Below are 14,783 nucleotides of genomic sequence, written 5' to 3' on the forward strand. Positions count from 1 at the left end.
ACTGCAAAATTGATAACTTTTATAAATTATAGAGTTCAAAGATTCAGATTAAATTCCAAAAATATAAATCCATGATAAAATTTTCAATAGTCTAAATAAAAGAATCAAGCAATGAACTTAAATTAATTTTTAAATTCTGCAAATTAAAAAAATTCCTTGAAATTTGAATTTATAAATAACAATAGGAACAGTTATTATTTGCAGAAAAAATTAGAGTAATTTTAAGAGATATTTAGAAGTTTTAACAATATCAAAATTAAATTTAGAACTTAAAACGATTTCAAATTATTTATACGAAGTTTGGGACCCGAAAAAATTGGGCTATTCGAACTGAAATATTGGTGCAAACACTCACAGCTGAATTTAAAACAAAATGCAGATTTTTCCAGATTTCAACCAAAAAATTTAGAAAATTTTTAAGAATTGTGAAAGGCTTAAAAAGAACAAAAACATTTTCTTAAGATTTCTAGAAAAATTGAAAAGAATTTTTCATTTTGAAAAATTATTGTAACATAAAATGATAGAAAATTAAAATTTATTAATACTCATAAACAAAAATGAAAAAGTCATATTCATTATTGAAAAAACTTTCCATTATATCCTTATGAAAATTCAAAATGACGGATCCAATATGGCGCCCGAAACTTTGAATATTTTTGGATTTTTTTCTGAAAATTGGTATACAGGGGTTTTGGGGGCCAGTGATCACGAATATGAACTCAGATTTTGAAAATTCAAAATGACGGATCCAATATGGCGCCCGAAACTTGGAATATTTTTGGATTTTTTTCTGAAAATTGGTATACAGGGGTTTTGGGGGCCAGTGATCACGAATATGAACTCAGATTTTGGAAATTCAAAATGGCGGATCCAATATGGCGCCCGAAACTTGGAATATTTTCGGATTTTATTCTGAAAATTGGTATACAGGGGTTTTGGGGGCCAGGGATCACGAATATGAACTCAGATTTTGGAAATTCAAAATGGCGGATCCAATATGGCGCCCGAAACTTGGAATATTTGCGGATTTTTTTTCTGAAAATTGGTATACAGAGGTTTTGGAGGCCAGTGATCACGAATATGAACTCACATTTTGAAAATTCAAAATGACGGATCCAATATGGCGCCCGAAACTTGGAATATTTTTGGATTTTTTTCTGAAAATTGGTATACAGGGGTTTTGCGGGCCAGTGATCACAAATATGAACTCAGATTTTGGAAATTCAAAATGGCGGATCCAATATGGCGCCCGAAACTTGGAATATTTTTGGATTTTTTTTTCTCAAAATTGGTATACAGAGGTTTTTGGGGTCGCTGATCACGAATCTGAAATCAGACTTTGAAAATTCAAAATGACGGATCCAATATGGCGGCCAAAATAATACAGTTTTCTGGATTTTATTAAAAATTAGTGCAAAAATGTAGTGTAAAAATAGTTGCATAATAGTTGCAGTTGATTCAATTTCAATTTTTTCAATACTTTTTATCTTTTATAATTTTTTATAATTTTTTAAAAATTTGTTCACATTGCTAATTTTGTTAATTATTATTTTGGATTTTCAAAATCTGAGTTCGAATTCGTAATGGGCGACCCCAAAAAACCCCTGTATACCAATTCTAAAAAAAAATCCAAAAATATTCCAAATTTAGGTCGCCATATTGGATCCGCCATTTTGAATTTTCTAAATCTGAGTTCAGATTCGTGATCAGCGACCCCAAAAACAGTGAAACTAATAAAAATAATATATCAATAAATAATATAAATGAAGACCTAGAACTTTGAATTGAAAATATTTTATTGATGAATCTTTAAAATTGTTATTTAAAAATAAAATTATCGGAATAAATGATATTATATTAATTTCAATTCATATTAAGACTTTCGAATTCAAACAGTTACAATCTGGAAATTCCCCAATTTTCGACGGATTTAGAATCGATTTGTCAAATCAATTATTGTTCAGTTTTTTATACTTTAATTATTTAAAAAACTGTTGAAATCAAACTTGGACAAATTTTTCATCAGAAATTTCGCAAAAATTCCTGGTTTCCCGGTCCAGCGGTCACCCCGTTCTAAATATCTCTTAAAATTACTCAAATATTTTCTACAAATAATAAGTGTTCAATTATTATTTGTACATAAAAAATCAACAATTTCGCTTACAAATTAAACATCTTTTAAATAGGAAATTACAGATTTTAACTTTAAAAAGCTTTTCGAAATTTTAACAATTCAAAGCTTTCTATTTAAAAAATTGAAATTAAATTAGTTAAAAAGTGAATCATTTAGACTAAAACAATATTTTTAATTTAATACTAACCATTAATTACGAACATATTATCAAAGTTATTTTTAAGTTTAAAATAGTTTACAAGGTTTTAATCGCACCTTTACATTTTTAAACGACTAATACTTTCGAACTGAAACAGTAACAATGGAAATTCTTAAACTTTGAACGAACTTAGAATCGTATCATCAAATAAATTATTGTTTAGTTTTGAATACAGTTGATAAAATAATACTCTTTTTTATCAACATTTTTCAACTTTAAGCGCTTTTAATTTTGACTGGACTTTACAATTCTTTCAATTAAAAGATGTTGAAAATTATGAAAATTATATCGATTCAACTAATTATTTTAAAAACTGTTGACAGATTTTTCTTCTGAAAAATTCCCGGTTTTCCGATCCGCCGCATGGTCGTTTTTAACACATGGATATAATTTACTTTCGAGGTTGAAGAGAAACACGCAAATAGTCAATTATTCACGATTTGCAGTGAAATGATGCATTTTATTAGAAATAGTGTGGTGCTCGCGTATTAAACAAGTGAAAACGTACATTTTCTCTTGCACAATAAAAACACCCTCCGTCGAATATCGACGGAGAAGAATCAACTACAGAGTGTCACTGTCACCTTTATCCTCACGCAGTACAAATTAAAATCGTAGAAAGAATAATAATAATAATAATAAATTTTGCCTAAAAACATTTATTATATTTCAAAAATCGTATAATATACGGTATTTAAAAAAACATACATCATGAGAAGTACTTTCCTGAATACGCCACTATCTAGCAGTTTGTCAATTCAGACACTGATATCGACAAAAAAGTTCTTTTTTGGGAGATCTTGCGTGTATGTGTGTGTGTGTGTGTTTGGGAAGAGAGACCAACCGCGATGTAACATTTACTGAATTTTTATTATTTGCTTTTAATACGGAGAGATATAGAAAAAACATATAATGTTTGAGAAACAAACGGTTGATAACTTATCAATATTTTGATGCATTGATCATAATAATAATAACCATCATCATCATCATCATCATCATCATCATCATCATGCATGTATCGTCTATGTATATTTATTATATTATAATAAGTGAGGTGCGCGGCGAACGATTCATGGTGGCCGTTTGACCAGCGCACGCGCACATCCAAACATTTTATTTCTCCTTTTTTTTTCTCCTAAATATAATATATAATATTAATTAATCATCTTTTTTCTTTAATGCAAAACTCCTACAGTGATAACCGGTGTCTCGGGGCCTGTTCTAAATTTTCTGCGCAATTCTCTGCGCGTATAGCTCGCGAACCACCCCGGGACCAACGTATATACAATAATTCCACCCCCTTTTTTTTCTTTCTTATTATTCTCTCGAAGTCGTCAATCTCGCTTTACAGCCTTCATGCGCTTTCCTTCTCTCTCTCTCTCTCTCTCTTTATTTCTTTTCCTATCATTGTTATTCATTTAATTCGTTATCAGCCCCTTCAATTTTTTGTTTTTCACTAGTTTCATCATATCCTGGTTGCCTTCCTTTCCCCGCACCAACCACTGGGATTCGGACCTTCTTCTGATTATTACGCGAGAGAACATGGCCTAGGCCACCACTACTTTAGAGGAGTAGGCACACCGATTTCTTTTTCTGCTTTATTTTCTTCTCCGGTGATTTTTTGTTGATTTGCCGCACCAGGTCGTAAAATATCTACAACAGCAAAAACAACAACGACAACATGTCAAGATTAAACGGGCTAATCGGAGAGAATATTTGTAAGAAAATTTTAAGATATCATTGAAATGATTTATGCTTATTATTCACTATCTGTGGCTATTTCATGAAGGGTAGATAACTTTTAATTTCAGTCCACACTCATTACAGAGTCTTCAAGAATTAACCAATTCTGAATCGAAAGTCTTTCAAAGAATATGTGAAATAATATTGTCCAATTCTAAATTCTATCATTTTCAATTAAAAACTTTCCAAATTTTAACAACATGAAATCTCAGGAATTCAGAATTCAAAAAAATAAAATAACAACAATCAGAATCTTTTTAGTATCCTGAAAAAATTGTAAATTAAATTTTACACGTTCAAACAAGATTAATATTTAGAAATGTATTTTCACAAAAATAAATTAATTACAATAAAAGAAAACAATGTAAAAACTGTACTTTTCAAAATAAAAGTAATGTTCCAAATTTATAAAGAATTTTAAATAATCAAAACTACAAAAATCTAAAAAAAAAATTAATTTTCAATTTTCATAGTTTTTTTATATTCTAAGTAATCAATAATATGATTGATTACTTCTTCGAACTCTTTTGAAACAACTGAAAATATTTCAAATCCTTTGAAATCCCACTATACATGTTTTTTAATTTTTAGAACAAAAAAAAAATGTTAACTCTTACTGTCCATTTTAATTTAGACACTTCTATGGGTTTAGTTACCTCCAAAAAATCTCAACCGTTCAAGATTAATGTTTGGAAATGTATTTTTACAAAAATTAGCAAATAAACAAATTACAATATAAGAAAACAAAGTGGAAACTGTAATTTAAAAAATAAAAGTAATGGTTCAAATTTATCAAGAATTTTGAGTAATCGAGAGTAATTTTAGTTTCTGGTATAATTTCCTTGCATTTAAAAAATATATTAAAATAAAGTATTACACTCTTGTACTTTTATGTGAAAATAAATTTCCAAACGGGTTCTACACAGTAAAACATTTTAAATGTTACATAAAGTTTTCAAAATTCGACCATTTTCAATTAAAATCTTCTAAAATTTAACTTTTTAAAATTGCAGTTAAAATTTAAAAAATATGAAATTTCAGGAATTCCGAATTGAACAAAAAATAACAACCGTGAGCAATTTTTAATATCTTTAAAACATTCAAAATAAAAGCTCAAACGTTTAAAGAAGATCAATTTTGGGAAATTCATTTCCACAAAAATAAACAAATGAATAACTTACAATAAAAGAAAAAAATGTAAAAACTGTAATTTTTTCAATAAAAGTAATGATCCAAATTGATAAAAAATATTCGAATAATCGAAAGAAATTGTAGTTTCTGTTACATTTCTTTTCCATATATTTTTTTTAAATCTTAGAACATTACAAAAAATTCGACTCGAAACTAGAATTCTTTTATAATCACTCGGAAACTTACAATATTTCACAAATAATTTCACATTATTTTTTACAAAATATTACAGTTTTCATATTCTTGTAGTTTGTTGAAAAAATACATTTGCAACAGGGTTCCATAGTAAACAATTTTAAATGCTACGTAAGGTTTTGAAAAAATTCGACCACTTTCAATTAAAAACTTTCAAACATTATTTTACAATTTTGCCGATTCAACATTTCACAATACGAGATTACAAAAATTTAGAATTGAATAAAAAATAATAACACTGAGAAATTTTTAATATCGAAAAAACATAGTAAATTAAATCTGAAACATTAAAAAAAATCATTAATTTTTGGAAAAGTATTTAAAACCCCATAGAATGAATTACCATAAAAAAATAACGAGATAAAAACTTTTTTGAAATACAATTAATTATCCAAACTTGTACAATTTTTTTAAAGGTAGTAAAAAATTGTAGTTTCTTGTGGAGTTGTTTTCAATTCCTTTTTTTTTTAAATCGTAGAAAATTACAAAAAAAAAAATCGACTCGAAACTAGAATCTTTTTGTTTGAATTTGGAGACTTGTACAATTTTTGAAAATTTAAATATTTAAAATTTCAGAGTTAAAAATTTAACAATGTGAAATTTCATAAATTCAGAATTGAACAAAAAATAACAACATTGAGCCATTTTTAATATCGCGAAAGCATTGTAATCTCAAACGTCTGAACAAAATGAATGTTTGTAAATGTATTTTCAGAATAATAAATAAATTATATAAAAAAAAAACAATGTGAAAACTGTAATTTTTTTAAATAAAAGTAATGGTTCAAATTTATAAAAAAAATTCGAATGATCGAAAGAAATTGTAGGACGAAATTGTAGGAAGCTCAAAAAATTTTAAAAATAGTTATAAACAATTTTTTACCAAATATTACAATTTTCCCATTCTTGTGCTATCTTGTGAAAATACATTTTCTACGTGGCTCCACAGTAAAAAATTGTAATGTTACGTAAAATGATCAAAATTCGACTACTTTTTATTAAAAACTATCAAAAACTATTTTATAATTTTACAGAGTTCAAAATTGAACAATATGAAATTTAAATAATTCAGAATTAAATCTCAAACATTAAAAAAGATTAATTTTTTGAAAGGTATTTAAAAAATCATAAAATGAATTAAAATAAAAAACAACAATGTGAAAACTTTTTTTTGTAATTGTCCTAAATTGTACATTTTTTTCGTGCAGTAGCAAGAAATTGCACTTTGGTACTTTTTTATGAAAATACATTTTCAGCAGATTTCTAGAGCGAAAGATTTGATATTTTTAAGTTGAAAAAATTCGTCCATTTGCTATTAAAAACTTTCAAAATCTTAATATTTAAAAATTCAGAGTTGAAAATTTAACAATCTACAATTTAAAAAATTCTGAAATGAAAAAAACAATACCAATAACGAGCAATTTTTAATGTGCTAAAATTAAATATCAAACGTTCAAGATAGATAAATTCTGGAAATGTATTTTTTTCAAAACAAAAAAACAAAACTAAAATCAATTAGAATAAAGAACAATAATGCAAAAACGTTAATTCACAAAAATAAAAGATTGTAATTGTTAAAATTAGAAAAAAATCTCCCAACAACAGCAAGAAATTGTATTTTTAAGTACATTTTTTACTCCTTATTTTTTAAGGAATTGTGGTAAATGATACAAAAATGTTCTAAAAACAACGCTTGTTTGCTAGAATTCGGATGCTTTTACCAAATTTTACGAAAAACGACAACTTTCATTAAAACAGTTCAGTACTTTAAATGTCAAATTTAAAAGCTTTCGGAATTTCTGATTGAAATTTTCCCTAATGAAAATGTATTTTTAGAATAAGATATAAATTTAAAAAGTTTTTAAAAAATCTTTAAAAATGGTCATGTCTGATAGGTAACTCTACAAATTTAAAACTGATAAATTTATTTAATTAATATAACAAATTTTAAACATTTAATAGGTAAGCACTTTACTATTTTTAACCAATATTAATGAAAGCGTTTAAATTTTGCAATTGGAAAGTTAAAGTAAAAACTTTCTAAATTTATTAGATCAAAAAATGGAGTTGTAACAAAATTTAACAACTTAATACTGAAAGTGCCTACAACATTGCAATTAAACAATTTCTAATCAAAATATTAAGAATTCAACATTCTCTATTTGAAAATGACCAATTTCAAGCGCACAAGACTTTTTTATTCTAAACAAATCAATTAATAAATGCAAGAGATTTGATTTAAAAGGATAATTTCAGATTCAATTTTTTTTTCTCTTGCAATTCTGCATTTATTTTTTATTTTTTAGAACCAAAAAAAAATGTACTGTTCATTTTAATTTAGAACTAAACTTTTATGGGTTCAGTTATCTCGAGAATAAGACCTGCTAAAAAATTTTATGGGCTTTTTATATATTTTTATCAGAAGTTAGAGTGTCTGTTGGATGGAAAATAGTTTTTTTTTACTCTTCTTTAAATGAAACATTCAAGAAACAAAAAAAAATCTTTCTAGAGACATCCGAAATTTGGGAACGACCCAACTTCAAAATCCAGTTTGAACTTTGGTAAATGTAAGTTTATAAAATAGGAAACATTGGATTAGGAATCATTGATAATGCACAAAACGGTACAGAAAAGAGTGAGTACAGCTGTCCTTCAATTAGATAAACAAGTTAAAAATACATTCTCCCGCGACTTCGCGATCAAAACCATACGTTGCCCGTTGTACATCTCCATGAAGTCAATGCTAAAAATATACGCTTAAAAAAAACTTTACTTTTCAGTTATCTCTCTTATCACTTACATTAGAGCCAATTAGCAGTAATTATTTAATAAAACCTTTCAATTTGATATTTCATTCACACGAAATTAACGTAAATAATTTACTCGATTTTTTGTCTAACATAAATATCTAAATTCAAAATGACCGTAAAATTATCATTTCAAATTTCTTGACTTTTCCTTCACTAATTTTCCCCTTTCCTTGACCATTAATATTTAAAGAGAATATTTAAAGGGAAATGAGAAAAATTCGATGAAATTCATCAAAATTCAAGGCAAATGAAAAAATTCAAGTGAATTTAAAACAATTCAAAAATTAGAAAAAATTAATTGAATTCAGTAAGTTTAATTATGAGTTTGCAAAAATTCAAGAAAATGAAAAAAATTTTAAATAATTAAGGAAAAATTAGTAAAAATTCAGGTCAAATTTCAAATAAATTTTAATTAATCGCAAACAATATTTGAAAATCTCTTCACGCCTTTGAAACCCTACAAAATCTCCCACTTCTTGTGAATAAATTCTTTACAATCGATTAAAATATAAAATGCTTGAAATTCTATCAAGTCTGATATTTTCTGAAATCCTGGAAATTTACTAGAATACCTTGAAAGCTTTTAAAATCTCTTAAAATCCGCTGAACCCTTCTCAAATCTCATAGAATTTTTAAAAACCCATGTAACATTTTTTAAATTCCTTTAAAATTATGCATATACTTAGGAAATCATTGAATTTTTTTATTTCTTTAAAATCCCTTAAAATCTTTAAAAAATTTTATTGTTAATAATTTCAAATCCATTAAAACTACTTAAATTCTTAAAAATTCACTGAAATTCTTTGAAATGACGGAGACCACACTAATGTACATAAAATAAAAATATTGTAGGCTCCATATCTACTTTTAAAGAAATTATTGAAAATTCTTCGGAATTTTTTTAAATACTTTAAAATATTTTAAATCCATTGGAGTACTCGGCAATTTTTAAAACCCCTTAAAAATTCCTTAAATGTTTTTAAAATATCCTAAAATCCTTTGAAATCCCTTCAAATTGTTGAACTCTACTAAAAATTATTCGGAATCTTTCATTATCTTTCATTATCTCTTGGGACTTTTAAAAGCCCTTAAAAATTACTCATATTTAAAACAAAATCCTTTGAAATTCCTTAAAATGATTAAAGACAGTGCATTTTTTCAGAATTTCAGAAAATACCCTAAAATATTAAAAATCCTTTGAAATCGCTTCAAATAATTGATATATATTCAAATTATTTAAAATCCCTTTCAAACTTTTAAAAGCCATTAAAAAAATAATAATTATTAAATTAATAATTAAAATTAAAATAATAATAATTATTATTTTTTTAACTGAAAATTCTTCGGAATCATGTAAAATACTCTAAAATCCTTTGAAATCCATTAAAATTATTGAGCTCTATCAAAAAAAATTCGGAATCTTTGAAGAAATCTTGAGACATTTCAAAACTTTTAATTTTTTAAACACTCCAAAATATTTCAAACCGTTCATAATCTCTTGATACTTTTCAAAGCCCTTAAAAATTACTACAATATTAAAAAAAAAATTCTTTGAAATCCCTTAAAATGATAAGACAGTGAATTTTTTCGGAATTTTAGAAAATACCCTAAAATATTTAAAATCTTTTGAAATCACTTCAATAAATTGCAATATATTAAAGTATCTTGAAAATCTTATAAAATAATTAAAAATATTTCCAATCCTTTAAAATCCCTTGAAAATTTTGAAATCCCATAAAAATTCATTGAACTTTTCAACAAAACTCCCCAAAATCCTTTGAAATTCCTGCAAATTATTATTTTTTAAATTGAAAACTATTCGGAATCATGTAAAATACCCTAAAATCCTTTGAAATCCCTTGAAATTATTGAGTTCTATTAAAAATTCTTCGGAATCTTTGAAAATATCATTTTCAAATCAGACATTTCAAATCCTTTAATTTTTTTAAATACTCCAAAATATTTAAAATCGTTCATAATGTCTTGAGACTTTTAAAACCCCTCAAAAGTTACTGTTATATTTAAAAACAAAAACCCAAAATCCATTGAAATCCCTTAAAATGATTGAAGCCAGTAGATTTTTTTCGGCATTTTAGAAAATACATTAAAATATTTTAAATTCTTCAAAATCTTTGAAAATAACTGAAAATATTACAAATCCCTTGAAACGTTTGAAAGCTAATAAAAATTCATTGAACGTTTTCAAAAAATTCCCCAAAATTCTTTGAAAATCCTACAAATTAATTTTTAAAAATTGCAAATTCTTCGGAATCTTGTAAAATACCCTAAACTACTTTAAATCCTTCAAAATCATTTTAAAACTTCAAAATAAATTTCAAAACATTTTAAGCAATTTTAAGTTAGAAATATTAAAAATTGAACAATTAAATTTTTGTCTTAAACTGAACACTTCTTAAATTAAAAGTTAAATTACTTGTACTTTGAAGTTTAAACATCCTTAAAAAGCTTTAAGATTTTATTTCAAAATCTTGAAACATCTACATTTTGTTTTAGGTTCATTCAAATTTCAAATTATTTTCGAGATATTTTCAGAACTTCTAAACATATTTTTAAATGATTTGAATTCTACCTGAAATTTTTGTTACATCCTGCACAATTAAAAATATTTCCTTCAAATCTTCCAGATTCATTTTTGACAATTTTGAAAATCTTTTTAAATATTTTCTTTAAATTAATTTTTCAAAATAAAATGTAATTTTCAATTACCATAGGAATCTTAAGAAAATGTTTTTTATTCTTTTGAAGCCTTTCATAATTCTTAAAAAGCGACTAAACTTTTTGTTCCAAAATTGCAAAAATCTATATTTTGTTCTAAATTAGGCTGTGGACTACTTGCACCTAAATTTCAGTACAAATAACCGGATTTTATTGGGATAAATAGACAGATTTTTTTAAAGGATTATAGGTGTGTAATATTTATTAGACATCTAAATTCAACAATTTTACTTGTAAAATTAAATTATTATTAAAATTTTTTAAATAAAAAAATTAAAATTGTAACTTTCTAAGTTTAGTTTTTTGTTAAGTTTTGAATAATTGACTTATAATTATATTTATAATTAAAAGTATTAGTTATTTTTCTGGAAAATATTGTAATTTTTATTAAAATCCTTTAATTTTGAATATATTATATTGCAGTTAAATTGGGCGTTTACATTTGTTTATCTAGCAAGAATTTCCAATTAAAACAGTTTAATTTTTAATGTTAAAATCTGCAAATTCTTAAATTTGAAACAATTCCGAATCATCTTGTAAAATCAATTATTATTCACATCTTAATCCTTAATGTATGGTTCAATTTTAAAAATCATTATAATTTATATTCAGATTTGATCAACTAAAAAAGTCGTTATGCAAAATTGTCGATTTTAAACACCACCAAGTATTAATTTTTGATTTTTCAAGTCTTTAAAGCTGCATTTCTAACGCTTGAAAATTGAAATCCAAAATGGAAAATTGGTAAGTAAAGGATTTTCAAATTACGCATTCAGGGTGGCGGCTTTAATCGAAGAGAAAAATTCCCGGTCATTTCACTGTTTTTTCCCGGTTCGCAAACATTTTCCATGTTCAATGAAATTAAAAAAATTGAACTCTATTTTAAAAATTTTTCCATTTAAAGCAATAAACAATAAATGGAAGGCACTAACACTTTTCAATTGAAATTTTTTAATGAAATGCAGATTAACTGAAAAATTTAAAACTTTTAAAAATTATAGAGTTCAAAGATTCAGATTAAATTTCAAAAATATAAATCCACGTTAATATTTTCAATACTTTAAGTTAAAGAATCAAGCAATGAACTTTAAAATGTGTCAAAACGATATATTTTTAAGTAATTTTAAGCTAGACAAATTTAAAAAAAATTTAATTAACAATTGTTCAAAATAGAAATTAAATTATTTTCATTTTCAATAGTTTAAGCATCCTTCAAAAACTTAAAAAATGTATTTCTAAACATTGAGAAATCTAGAAATGGTTTTACATTTTTCCAAATTTAAAATCATTATTGAAATTTTTTCGAAACGTTTAAACATATTTTTAAATGAATTGAATTTTTCCTACAACTTTTAGAAAATCCTGGGAATTAAAAAAAAAATCCTTAAATTTTGAATTTATAAATAACAATAGGAACACTTATTATTTGTAGAAAAAATTAGAGTAATCTTAAGAGATAATTAGAAGTTTTTAAAATATCAAAATTAAATTTAGAACTTGAAATGATTTCAAATCATTTACACGAAGTTTGTAACCCGAAAAAATTGGGCTATTCGTACCGAAATTTTCGTGCAAATACCTACAGCCGTTTTTAAAACAAAATGCAGACTTTTTCAGATTTCGACAAAAAAATGTAGAAACTTTTTAAGAATTGTGAAAGGCTTAAAAAGAGTAAAAACATTTTCTTAAGATTTCCAGGAAAATTGAAAAGAATTTTTCATTTTGAAAAATTATAGAAAATTTAAAAAGATTTTAAGAGATTTCCAAAATGATCAAACCAGAACCTGGATGATTTTAAGAATTTTTTTTTAAATTGCAGGATTTCCCAAAAGTTTTTCATTAATTTTGAATCTTTTCAAAATTATGAAATATCTCTTGAAATTGCTCAAATTTTGTTTACAAATAATAAGTGTTCAATTCCTATTTATACGTCAAAATTTAACAATTTCACTTAGAAAAATAAACATTTTTAAGACAGAACGATTCAAAAAGTAACGTTAAAAGTTGAAAAGTTCTTCGAAATTCTACAGATTAAAAGCTTTCTATGTAAAACAATTCAGTTCCAAGTTGTTTACTTTTACATATATTTGTGTGCCATTTACTCTTCTTAAATGAACAGTGAATCTAATAAGAATAATATATAATTAAATAAATATAAAGGAAGACCTAAAACTTTGAATTAAAAATATTTTATTGATGAATCATTAAAATTGTTATTTAAAAATAAAATTATCGGAATAAATGATATTATACTAATTTCAATTCGTATTAAGACTTTCGAATGCAAACAGTTACAATCTGGGAATTCTCAAATTTTCAACGGATTTAGAATCGTTTTGTCAAATAAATTATTGTACACTTTTTTATACTTTAATTATTTATAAAACTGTTGAAATCAAACTTGGGCAAACTTTTCTTCAGAAAATTCGAAAAAATTCCCCGTCAAGGAATAAATTCACTGTCATTTCCCGGTCTCAGAAAATTCCCGGTTTCCCGGTTCAGCGGCCACCCTGGCATTGCAAACTGAGTGCTATCATAATTGAAAAAGATAAAAATTCAACTGGTTATTTAAAAAAAAAGTCGTTGAAATCCAACTAGAACAGTTTTCTTTTCTTCTAAAAATGAGTACAAATTCCCGGCCAAGAAATAAATTCACTGTCATTTCCCAGTTTTCCCAGTTTCCCGATCCAGCAGTCGCCCTGAATAACTAATGAAATACCGATTAATTGAACTTTTTTTTTTTTAAATGCGATTAAAGCCTTGTAAATGTTTGAAATATTCTTTGTCTTATGATTTAATGAAGCTCTCTTAGATAAGTTAATTTTATCGTCTCGTGTCGTCATATACTTACATCGTTAACATTAATTTTGGCTTTGGCAGAGGTCTCCATGAAGGCGCAATTGAATTGCCGGGCAAGGTTGACGCCCTGGTCTTTGCCCACTACCCTCTCGTCTTCCAAATCACATTTGTTTCCTACCAATACCATCGGCACATCATCTGTGTCTTTTACCCGCAGGATTTGCTCCCTGAGGTCTTGCAGGTCATTAAACGTTGACTGCGCCGTTATCGAATAAACCAACACAAAACCCTGGCCATTTTTCATATAAAGGTCCCTCATGGCTGTGAATTGTTCCTGCAGACAAATAAATAACAATATAATTTCTGTTTCACTCGAATTTGAACATTTCTCAAATGCGTGACATATTAGATCAATTTTTTAACTTCAAGTCCAAAGTCTACTAGGTAGCAAACATTTAAAGATTTTCAAATTTAATTTGTAGGCAAAATAGGGGAATTTATCTTGAAAAACGAGAGATTTAAAAACACGGGGGGAATTTTCTCTTTTGAAAATAAAAGCTTAAGGGCATGTGACACAGCTAAATACCTATATTACCGACCACAGTTTTTCAGTTCACTGAATGTTTTTTTGAATCTAAGAACTTTTTTTGTAAATAAAATATCGAACTGAAACTTTGGGAAACGTATTAGAGTACAATAAAGTACGTTTAGGCACTGCATTTTGGTAGGAACTTCACTGAAAATTATTTCATTTTTTTTCTGAACCTCAACATTTTTTGAACGTTCCAACTTTTTTTATACATAAAATATCGGTCTCAAGCTTTGAAAAATGCAAGAGTCGAAAGAAAACTACTTTTAAGGGCATGTGACGCAGCTAAATACCTATATTACCGACCACAGTTTTTCAGTTCACTGAATATTTTTTTGAACCTAAAAACTTTTTTTGTAAATAAAATATCGAGCTGAAACTTTG

General features: G+C 25.9%; 1 protein-coding gene across 1 annotated transcript in view; it reads right to left on the reverse strand.

The window, feature by feature from the left end:
* Nucleotides 1-2,972: 2,972 nt before the first annotated feature.
* Nucleotides 2,973-14,783, reverse strand: part of LOC117170672 (ras-related protein Rap1) — a 103,636-nt gene continuing 91,825 nt past the window's right edge. Inside the window, exons 3-4 of the mRNA XM_033357601.1 lie at nt 13,863-14,144; nt 2,973-3,989 (exon numbers count right to left, since the gene is read on the reverse strand). Coding sequence (XP_033213492.1) covers nt 3,900-3,989; nt 13,863-14,144 — 372 coding nt within the window. The 3' untranslated portion in view covers nt 2,973-3,899. The remainder of the gene's footprint in view (nt 3,990-13,862; nt 14,145-14,783) is intronic.

Source organism: Belonocnema kinseyi, chromosome 4 (assembly GCF_010883055.1).
Source record: "Belonocnema kinseyi isolate 2016_QV_RU_SX_M_011 chromosome 4, B_treatae_v1, whole genome shotgun sequence".
Taxonomy (NCBI): domain Eukaryota; kingdom Metazoa; phylum Arthropoda; class Insecta; order Hymenoptera; family Cynipidae; genus Belonocnema; species Belonocnema kinseyi.